General features: G+C 41.3%; 1 protein-coding gene across 2 annotated transcripts in view; it reads right to left on the reverse strand.

Annotated features, from left to right (window-relative positions):
* Positions 1-8,317: 8,317 nt before the first annotated feature.
* Positions 8,318-12,107, reverse strand: part of CMTM8 (CKLF like MARVEL transmembrane domain containing 8) — a 72,186-nt gene continuing 68,396 nt past the window's right edge. For both annotated transcript variants that reach the window (XM_065400032.1, XM_065400031.1), the window contains 2 exons: positions 9,894-10,010; positions 8,318-8,401 (listed from right to left, as the gene is read on the reverse strand). In XM_065400032.1, coding sequence (XP_065256104.1) covers positions 8,318-8,401; positions 9,894-10,010 — 201 coding nt within the window. The remainder of the gene's footprint in view (positions 8,402-9,893; positions 10,011-12,107) is intronic.

The following is a 12,107-nucleotide window of genomic DNA, read 5'->3' on the forward strand; positions in this document are numbered from 1 at the left end:
ACATCAGACTATGAGCAGAGGGCCTGAATATTGCAGACTACATCGAGAAGGAAAGAGCAGAGAAGAGAAAGGCACAGGAGGCTCAGTAGGACGAGGGGAGGGAGATGCACAGGACATAATGGGGCTTCTCCAGCAGCAAACACAGAGGCTGCAGGATCTTGTGGACCTACAGGTTCAACTATCAGAGGCTCGTCTCCCTTTGCAGTCCATGGAGAACTGCACTACAGCACCTCCTTATACCCCCCCTCAACATTTCATGTGGCATTAGGGGGCCACATCCGTACCCCTGCCACCCCACAGTAGGGGAACAGTAAGGACAACCACAGCTTTACATACACTTACCTGTGAGAGCCACGGTTGCTGTATGTGTCACTAAAATGTACACGAATGCATCTGACGAAGTGGGTATTCACCCACGAAAGCTTATGCTCCAATACATCTGTTAGTCTATAAGGTTCCAGAGGACTTTTTGTCGCTTGTAAGTTTTTAATGTATTTGCTTTAAACTTGCACAGACTTCTTCTTTGCAGTGTTTTTGTCACTCAGTAAAATTCTATTTGGAAAATAATTAATCTTCATTAGTTCCCACCATATGCTGTAGAGTACCTAGTGGTACTGAAATCCCCACTGACTTGTTATTGTACAGTGTGACACAAGCAATAGGATCAGTGACAAACAGTATAATAATCATAAACGTACAACAAGCACCACAAGATTAGTAGGTGCATTAACAGTGTTATATTCATAGATGTACACCAAGCACCACACAATTCTTAATCGGCCCCAAAACTGTTTTTTCCACCGAGATCCAGTCTTGTGAGTAAACAATATCAGCACCCCTTCACTTTACCATTCAACTGTCATTCTGCACCTTCTGAGCTGGTCATTGCATCTTTCACTGGCGGTATCAAGGTCTCCGGTTTACGTCTTCTTGAGCCAGGAGAGCAAGGGGTAGGTTATGTCCCCAGGATCACTATTGGCATTTCAACATAGCCAATGGTAATCTGCCAGTCAAGAAAGTCCTTGCTTGTAGCTTTCTGAACCATCATGGATTCTTAAAGATGCACGTGTCATGCACTTTCCCTGGCCAGCCAATACTGATGTTGGTGAAGCACCCCCAGTGATCCACCAATGCTTGCATAACCACAGAATAGTAGCCCTTTCTGTTGATATACTCTAGGGCAAGGTGGTCTACTGCCCCACCACAGTTCAGGAACCCCATTGCTGCAAATCTATCCACTATGTCATAGAATCATAGAATATCAGGGTTGGAAGGGACCTCAGGAGGTCATCTAGTCCAACCCTCTGCTCAAAGCAGGACCAATTCCCAACTAAATCATCCCAGCCAGGGCTTTGTCAAGCCTGACCTTAAAAACCTCTAAGGAAGGAGATTCCACCACCTCCCTAGGTAACCCATTCCAGTGCTTCACCACCCTCCTAGTGAAAAAGTTTTTCCTAATATCCAACCTAAACCTCCCCAACTGCAACTTGAGACCATTACTCCTTGTTCTGTCATCAGGTACCACTGAGAAAAGTCTAGATCCATCCTCTTTGGAACCCCCTTTCAGGTAGTTGAAAGCAGCTATCAAATCCCCCCTCATTCTTCTCTTCTGCAGACTAAACAATCCCAGTTCCCTCAGCCTCTCCTCATAAGTCATGTGCTCCAGCCCCCTAATAATTTTTGTTGCCCTCCGCTGGACTCTTTCCAATTTTTCCACATCCTTCTTGTAGTGTGGGGCCCAAAACTGGACACAGTACTCCAGATGAGGCCTCACCAATGTCGAATAGAGGGAAATTATCATGTCCCTCGATCTGCTGGCAATGCCCCTACTTATACAGCCCAAAATGCCGTTAGCCTTCTTGGCAACAAGGGCACACTGTTGACTCATATCCAGCTTCTCGTCCACTGTAACCCCTAGGTCCTTTTCTGCAGAACTGCTTCCTAGCCATTCGGTCCCTAGTCTGTAACAGTGCATGGGATTCTTCCGTCCTAAGTGCAGGACTCTGCACTTGTCCTTGTTGAACCTCATCAGGTTTCTTTTGGCCCAATCCTCTAATTTGTCCTACACATTGCGAAGAGTCACAGTTCTGCCTAGCAGGAGATGATTAACGACTCTGCATACGTGCATGACAACAGCTCCCACAGTGGATTTTCCAACTCCAAAATGATTTCTCACTGACTGGTAGCAATCCAGTGTTGCAAGTTTCCACAGTGCAATCCCCACTCGCTTCTCCACTGTCAGTGCAGCGCTCGGTTTGATGTCCCTGTGCGGGAGAGCTGGGGCAAGCTCGATACACAGATCCAGGAATGTGACCTTGCACATCCAGAAGTTCTGCAGCCACTGCTTGTCATCCCAAACCTGCATTATGATGTGATCCCACCAGTCTGTGCTTGTTTCTCAGGTGCAGAAGTGGCGCTCCACCCTCTACAGCTACTCCATGAACACCACCACTAACCTTGAATTGGTTTTTGCTATGTCCCACAGACATCTGTCCTGCATGAAATCAGCATGTTCCCCACTGATTTGGTTCTTCTTGCAGCTCTGCAAATACTGGAGGAGAGCGTGTCCTGTGCTTGCAACACTCCTGACAATAGTGTCAGAGATGGTGGACAGCAAGGAGGGCAGCACAGGGTTTTTTTTTTGTTTGTTTTTTTAAAAGGTGCAACAATTATGGGATACGGATGACATTATGGGATGGAGAAAGTTGCCTGCTGGGAAGTTGACCCCTTGCTCCCAGTCACTCCTGCATGACTCTTTTCTGTCCCAGCATACATAGGCAAAACTTCCCAAAAGACAGTGCATTGGACAGTGGCAAGTTTTGGATGGATCCCCAAGTGCACATGGCACACTGTTATATGCTGAAATGATATTCTTGCAGTGAGGGTGCTCTCAATATTTTACTTGAAACATAGTTTCAGGTAATACTCTAGCTTCTCATGGAAGACTAATGCTAACAAAAAGCACACTTTCTGATTCATGTATTGTTATTCACAAAACAAATGAGTTTGGAAAATGGAAGCATTAGTGTTAAATGGTCACAGAAACCAATAAAATGTAAAGCTCAAATCATTGTAACACCCACACAGCTGGAATGAATTCATGCAGAAAGTCTAGCAAAGCTCAAAAGAGGAAATTATACATTTCCTCATGTTTAAAAATACATGCTTGTTTTTCTTTTTTGAACATATTTTCTGTGTGATTCATCACAATATGTTATCTGGTTTGGAAAGACAGACATACCTCAGAAAAGGGCACAGCCAGTCTCTCTGCATGACATATGCCAGGGGTGGCCAACCTGTAGCTCTGGAGCCATATTGTTATGCTCATACAAAGCACACCGGATCTTTATAGAGGAAGGCAAATACGAAGCATTTATTGAAAATACAACAGTTAGCATATGCTTTTCAGTCACACACACATACACACACACACATACACACACACACACACAGTCCTGCCAGTGATGTTCATAGTTACCAGTCTGTTGTAGCTCGAATCAATCTAATGGCCAGTTAGATTGAGTACGAGTATGGAGCTGGGCTCTTGTCGGTCGCGATCCGATGCTCTGAGGCTTTGCAGGACTGAACCCAGAGTTCCATAGCAAAACACCCCAGCTTTATAGTTGTAAATTCCCATTTGAGTCCATGCATTTTGCAATGTCATCCTGTCATCATTAGTCCTTAAGTGGTGTTATTATTTGATGGTTATTATCGGGCTTCCCATCATTATCTCCTATTTGTTGTCTCGCCTTCGGGGGTCACCTCTGAGGTCGTCAATGCTGCTAACGTGTTTAGCATCGGATACAATGGCTGTTTTCTGATTGTCTCCTGGTCTTTCCAAGTCTCTCACTTCTTCTTGACCATCTGGACATTTGTGGTGGCTTTCACACCTTATCTTTTCCTGATGCATGCATTCCTCATTCACACAAACAATCTCTTACAGAAACCTTCAAAAGTATACAGACAGCAGTATTGTATATTTAGCAGAATACATTGTAAATCAAATCTTGATAAATCTTATAACTAAAACAATTCACATTGGGGCTTCAGGCCCTCAACATTCCTCTAATCTCCTTAACATAGATACAATACAAGATCCTGTCTCTTACTTACTAAAACCTTAAAACAAAGAAATGTATATTTAACTAGAGTGCCTAATTTGTAATACATATAAGAAACTATAGTAGACATTATAACTTATCCTAAAACAAAAAGGTGACCATAATCAGTCATAAGGATCGTTCTGGTCTGTCATTTCTTTCTGCTATTCAAAAAGGGTGGCTGACAGAATGAAATCAAATCATACATTAATTCTTATGGGACATTATAAAATCCTGCTCCTACAATATGCGGCTCTTCAGAAGTTAATATGTGGCTCCTTGTATAGGCACCAACTCCGGGGATGGAGCTACAGGTGCCAACTTTCCAATGTGCCAGGAGGTGCTCACTGCTCAACCCCGGCTCTGCCACAGGCCCTGCCCCCACTCCACCCCCCTTCCCCTGAGCCTGCTATGCCCTCGCTCCTCCCCCTCCCCCCTCAGAGCTTCCTGCATGCCATGAAACAGCTGATGGGGAGGAAGGGGGAGGGCGCTGATCGGCAGGGCTGCTGGTGGGTGGGAGGCACTGGGAGCAGGTTGGGGGAAGCTGATGGGGGGTTGCTGACGTATTACTGTGGCTCTTTGGCAATGTACATTGGTAAAGTCTGGCTCCTGCTCAGGCTGGGCACCCTTGGCATATGCTGTTAGTACTCATGTGAATAATTACTACAACTCTAGCACTGGCCCTCTGTTTCTCATTGTGCAAGAGATCGATCACTCAAGAGATTTCCTTGGCTAGTTGGGGAGGAGAGATTTGAATGGTTGTAGAAAGAAAGAACCTCACAACATTAATGGGGCTTCAACATGGATCATGGCTTAAAGTCAAGAGTTTACATAGGAGGAAAATATCCCCTCTACTCTTTGCTGACCAGTAAGACGATTTCTTCCTTCTCCATCTCTCTCCAGAGTGCAAGTTCAGTACTCTTGGGTGTGTGTTTCTCTCCTCCCCTTTGGAAGAAGATTCTAGTAGTGGCTTTTCTCTTCTTTCTGTTAGGGAATCTGGAGATTTCCATACCACTGGCTCAGTTTTCATAGTTCTCCCCCATTTTCCATGAGTGGCTGGGGAGTACACATGTGATTGGTGCACCACTATGTTGAGCTCAGTCCCTGGAGAACAGTATCACGACCACAGTAAGGCTGATTGAGTAATGCATGTAGTCGTATTTTGCATGCACAGGAGTAGAGGCAACAGCTTACAGTGAAGATTGGTACAAATTCCTCACTCTAGAACATAGGTAGCGGAACCTCACTGTACTGAGTTTTAGGTTTAACATTTGGTTATAATTTTTTTTATTTGATTTACTTGCATCGTGTCACATGCTTTACATATGATAATAAGGGGTATTGTAAATAAGCTTTTTGTAAAATGAGTCCTGGTGACTATAAATTGACATCAGCATCCCACAATATACAAGCACTTAACTTGAGTAGAAGTCTAGATATTTTACAATGAGAATTTGTTACACGTTAATAGAAAGTTTTTTAAATTTGCAATATAAAACTAAGTAGAGAAAAATATTAAAATATTGATGAAGTAGATAAAAAGTTATTAAGTATTTTACTAACAAGCTAATTACATAATGGTTGGACGGGGGGGTTAAATAAAGTTTATTTCTATCTTTAGGAGTGCACAGTTGTACCTAAAGCCACAACACTTCTGTTTTAGCACTTGTATGACAGAATCCAAACTAATTTTCTCATCCATATTTAATTAGGGAGGGAAAAGAGCATATATACATCTGGGCTGAGATTTTGTAAATCCAATTACACCTGAGAGTGAATTTCTATTAGATTTCTATAGCCATTGATGGGAAATCACTGATAAGGTTTTTGAATTTAGCTACATTTGAAGGCATATTTACAGGTTTTATCATTTGGACCATTTTTATATGTTTGATATTTATTCAACCACCAGAAGACCCTATAAAATTTTAATGACAAAAATCTTTGATCTGTGTAGATAGGCCAACAACTATGCATTTGTCTTCACTGCCACCACAGGGGGCAGTCCAGTATTTGATCTTTACTGCACAGACATGTAATAAATGCAAGTATTTAAATAACTTGCCTTCCCTTATGTTGAAGGATTTTGCCACTCAACAGATACATCAACTCTGAGATCAACATGTGAAACATGTGAGAAGGCATAGTACACCTCTACCCAGATATAACGCTGTCCTTGGGAGCCAAAAAAATCTTACCACGTTATAGGTGAAACCGCATTATATCAAACTTGCTTTGATCCGCCGGAGTGCACAGCCCCCCCCGGAGCGCTGCTTTACCGCATTATATCCAAATTCGTGTTATATCGGGTCGCGTTATATCGGGGTAGAGGTGTAGTTAGCTTATTTAAAGGGGAGAAATATGTACTTCAAACAGGTTCTATTCCTTTAACCCTCAGATTTCCCTAATACAAATTATAATGAGTAAAGATATGATTTTGTCACAGATTCCATGACTTCCATGGACCTCCATGACTGTTGGCTGGAGCTGCTGCCCGGGATAAGGTTGGAGCTTTGTCTATTAGTCCCCCCCCCCATATTTTTAGTAAAAGTCATGGACAGGTCCCAGGCTTCTGTGAATTTCTGTTTATTGCCCATGTCCTGTCCATGGTTTTTACTAACAATACCAATGACAAAAATCAACCTTAATATTGAGCCAACTAGATTTTCAACAGCTGGAACAATCAAAGATTTCTGAAGTGCAGGAGAAGGGATTTACCCGTTACAATAGTACTAGATGCAGGAGCGCCGCCAGCTTTTCTGCCGCCCTAGGCGGCAGAAGGTCCCGCCCCAAAATGCCACCCCCCACAGAGGTGGCAGAAGGTCCTGCCGCCAAAATAACGCTGCGGCCGCCGCCCCCCAAATTGTAATGCCCTAGGCGACTGCCTAGATCACCTAGTGGGTTGTGCCGGCCCTGACTAGATGTACAGGATTGGGGAAACCTAGCTCTTTAAGGAGATGTGAATCAGGATAGAGGGCATGTCTGTATTACGAAGACTGCACCCGCATAGCTATGCTGGCAGAGGTTTTTCTGTCAGTGTAGGAACACCACTTCCTTAAACAAACGTTAGCTACGTTGACAAAAAGCAATCCCTGGGGCTATGGTAGCAGAGCTTTGTCAGTTATGAGTCACTCACTTGCAGTTCTACTTCACCAATGCAAAAGATATGTAAAAAATGAGAGATACAAAGTAAAAAAGGGTAATTTACAAATTAACATCTTGGAGATGCTGGTGGTAGGCGAAGGAAGGTTGGAGGGAATTCTTCATGCTTACCACCTCCACTCTGGCGATTACCCTATAGAGAACACATTTATATTATTTACTAGCATTTAGGTGACCCTGTGACAGGTGGGATAGATTTATGTTCTATTCAGTGCCCATTGGCAAACAAGAGGCAACATCTTCAGTAGGTGTTCGATGATATACTCAATATGTTCAACTTAAGCCAAGTGAAAAAACCAAGAGACCTGGGCTCAGTTCTTGGCTCCACATCTCGTGATCCTTAGGCCTGTTGGGTACAAGAACACTATCAAAGGTAATGTGCTCAGCTTCTGGAGGCAACAGTCCCTCTGGCTAATTTTGGAGCTCAGTTAATAGGCTCTATTGCAGCCCTCCTCGTTGGAGAGCAGAAAGGTGATTGTAGATGGAATGGAATACACAAATTGGGAAGATCAGGGTTTTGCATAGTATCTGAATGAAAAAAAAAGTGTCTCCCCCCCCCTGCAAAAAAGTTGAATACATTCAAAATCAGGACATTTATTTTAAAGCATTCTTGTGCTTAGTTTTTCATGCACACAAAAAATGAGATAATATCGAAATCTCATCTTTTATTTTGTGGCATTTATTCAGAAAGTACAGCCGTGACATTTAAAAATAGTTAAATTTGAAAAAATTGGCACATCATCTGAGTAGGTTTTATTAGCAGCTTAATTACTATAGCTATATAATTTCTAGGAAAATACCATGTTAATTTTAAAAGATAAAAGACAGTATGAAATTTTGCTACTTGTACTACTTTATCATACAATACAGAGAAAATCTGTTAGTCATCACTAAAGGCAATAGTATATTATAAATAAGTATCCATTTTAATTACAGCTTAAATAATTTTCTCATCAATTCTAATGAAAAGTAGTATACAAAACTCCAACCTTTCGGTCACATAGTACAATCTTCCTGAGATCTTATATCCACATTTTTTTTTTTAAACAAAATATTTACTGTGAGGTCCGTGATCTCCAAGATATAAAACTAAAATAGGCATTTCCTGCATAGCAGAAGGTAACCACAAAGGCGAAGAACTATAGAGAGAGGGAAAAGAAAAAACAAACATTAGAAAAAAATAGTATCTTTTTAGAGCATTTTAATTTTATGAAAAGGATTCGATAGAAGAGAAATAGTTACATTAATAAAAATGGTGCTCGTTTAGGATCTGATCCTGCCAACTTAACTCACAAAGAGAAGCAACTTATTTTATTATTCCAATAGGACCATATTGATGGAGGAAGGCACTACTCAAAGTGAATATGGTGACAGAGTCAGACCATTACTGTAAATACAGTACCTAACTTTTGCAAGCTTTAACTGTTCTTGTATACTTCTTCCCCCTTCTCCTTTAAACTTTTTATGTATTACTCGAATAGCTGCACATCAGCTATTCTATATATTTTAATACCACCCAGTGCCAATGGTAAGGCTTCTGTTATCACTGAAAGTTATTTAAAATAGACAGCTTATGTTAAGCAATTATGAAAATTTAGGACCAACCAGGGTTAACAGGTACAATGTATCTGGTTCTATATGTTGTCATGGGCCTGATTCTGTCACCCTTACTACTGGAGCAAAGTACCACTGAACATGTATAAGGGTAGAAGAATTAGGGCTCAGATTAGACACCTGTATAATGATGCTAAAGAGTATATAACATCTGTTGGTGAGCTTTGTTTAATCAGAAGCACCAAACAAATTGTAGGAATTGGTGTAAAATATGGTTAATATATAACACCGTGAGAATGTTGTTGCATTCTTAGTTTTGGGAAGTTTTGAGTCTTTCCTGAACTGCTCATGAACAAAAACCTGAATGCTTTCTTTTAGTTAAGAGAGCATGTTGGGTGGAGATGATTTTGTTACTACTGAATTCTTAAAAATCTCTTTTTAGGAATAAGCAGGAGATGGAGGAACGTTTAACAAGCTCTCAGAGTAATAATCCAGGATTAACAGTTAAACAGCATTATGTGCAAGTAGCACTAAAAGCTATCAGAAGAGGTCCCAGGACATCTCAGATGATCTGACTGATCTGTGGAGCATTAATGCATTCTGCTTAAAAACCCGAATCAGCACAACTTGTATAGCACCAAACAAGTTCCAGCCAAAAGCAACACCCATTGAGTGACAGGCCTTTAGTTATGAGGTGCCAAGAGGGAAATAAAACACTAAACACCAGGGAGGTGAGAGAGAAGAGGTCCTCCACATGGGTGGCGGGTGATGTTTCCCATTGTGGAGCCTAGCCCCTGCCTAGTCTCTTCCGACTGCAGCCCCGCCTCTTCTGGCTGAAACCCCGCCCCTGCTCGCTGCTCTCAGCCCCCCCATGGCCCTGGCGGGGGGGAGGGGAAGGGGAAGGAGGGCTGAGACCTTGGTGAAGGCCACAGGTGGGGGCTGAGAGCTCTGTAGATTTACAAAACCTAAAACAGGATATTCCCATTTCAGCTCACACTTTTGAAAATTCCATTCTCGACGTAACGTTGTCATACATAGAATATATTCGTTTTTAATTATTTTTTTAAAATAACTCACCGAAGAAGCTGCCCAGCTGTTGTAATTGTGGCTGTTCTGCTCATTGGTAACTGAAGATGCATTTACAATGGCAGCAATGAGGTACAAAATAAAGGCACTTCCATTAAAGCATAGACCCTAGGCCAGGACAGGGGGAAAAAAATAAAAAATTAAACAACATTTGATACTGAGTACATACTTCTACTTGCCATGTGCTACAACTACAGGGAAAAATTCTCCTCTCAGTTATATCTGAAACCCTACTGAATTCAGGGGGGATGCACTGATGCAATTGTGAGGAGAAGTTGGCCTCTGGTGTGAACACCCCCACACCATGTAGCTGAAATACAATTCCCAATTATCCTTACTACTGCTGTAATTAAAATAACCCAACAGTGTTATAACTATAATGGCAAGTGCTGCTTATGAAACTTAATATAAACAACATTTGAACGTAATCTTAATTGTTTCACCTTGTAACTCTGGATATTAGTAAGAACACAGTCAAATTTTATGTATTTTAATACAACTATTGAAACAAATTCTGCTTTCCTTTACATCACAATAAATCCAGAGTAACACCATTAAAGACAGTGGAGTCCGTGGATTTCCAACAGTGAAAATGAAGGCAGAATTAGGCTTTATTATATCAATATTTTAGGCAACAGAAATACAAATACCAATACACCAAAAAAATAAAAAAATAAAAAGCCACTTGATTAAGTTTCTAAACATGAAGAAAGTTCTGCATATGAATTAACCACAGTCAGAATGCTTGCACAGTTTTATGCTCCTCCATTTTTGGGGAGGTCAGGTGGGGAAGGGAGTCACTCTTCCAAGATGAAGTCTCCCATCATGCAGTCTGGCCCCCTTTCCTGTAACAGAAGCAGGGGCGGCCCGTCCATGCAGGCAAACTAGGCGGTTGCCTAGGGTGCAAATTAAATGGGGTACCAAATTCGAGGGGGGGTGGAAACAATTAAAAAAATACAAATAAAATAACGAAGATGTCATTATTTCAATTCTCGTGTGCGTACAGAGGGAATATGAATTATAATTCATTTCTCTACATTTCTGAGAATTTATTAATATGCCAAATCTTTTATTTACTGCCAAAATTAATAAGATTTTAGCGAATTTTTTTTTCAGTTTGCGATGGAGGGTCAAGATGACCCACTCCGCAATTTTGATAAGCAATAACTCAGCCACAATTAAACACATCCGCCAGCGGCAAGATCTGCAATGCTAGTGACACCTAACTCGAATATACATCCAGGTCGCATAGCCGGAAATTCATGTGGAGCAGAGATATCACGAGTTGACACATGTTAAACAGTCATTTTAACACACGTCGCAGGTAGATGGTTAAGAATCGAGTGAATACTGTGGAAAATTGTGTTTTATAATGCTGAAAAGTTATTCTTTATTCTTTGGCATCAAAAATTGAAAATGTGAGTATCTTTAAGCATTATTAAACCTTAGCGTTATTATCGGGCTATATAATTATGAACTTTTCTTTGTTATAACTGGTTCACATGTAATAAATAAGGTCCACAAAATAAAAGTAACAGCATTAATGCTTAACAGACTACGAAAGTGATGATGTCACACTTCAAGTGGGTAACCGTGAGGAAGGGGATTACTTTCCAAACAACCGGTGTCGGGTTATCATGTCGAAAAAGGTCATTTTGTTTCCATGTAAATGCTGTAACTGTTTTAATAGGTGAGTGTATGTTACTAATCATTGAATCTTTAAGCAGTGAAAAGATGTGTTGGGATGGCTGCAATGTGGTTTAAATCGCCAACCATGTGGTGGGTGTGTCAGCCATCCTTAACGCTATAATGCTTGCAGTTGGGAGCACAGTACATAACAATATTCAAATGCCCCAAGGCAGAAAGAGGAAAATGAAAACCCTCAGGAGCCAAGTATTGTAAATGAAAGGCCGAGAAGGAAAAGGACCAAGCAAAACAGCAGGGATCCTTCCTGAAATATCTTCTCTTTAATCCAAATAAAGATGGAAGCAGTTCACAGCATCCAGATGAAGGAATTTTACTTGGAGATGAGGGTAGCTCACATCCACAAAAAAGCAGTTTGGAAACTCAAGATGATGGAAACTTACTTCTAGATGGAGGCAGCTCACAGCATCAGACTGATATGGAAGTGAAGAAAATGTATTCACCTTCAGAGAGACACGCAGAAATTGAAGTAAATGAAGTAGAAGGAAGAAAGGATGAGGA

Source organism: Emys orbicularis, chromosome 2, assembly GCF_028017835.1.
Source record: "Emys orbicularis isolate rEmyOrb1 chromosome 2, rEmyOrb1.hap1, whole genome shotgun sequence".
NCBI classification, from domain to species: domain Eukaryota; kingdom Metazoa; phylum Chordata; order Testudines; family Emydidae; genus Emys; species Emys orbicularis.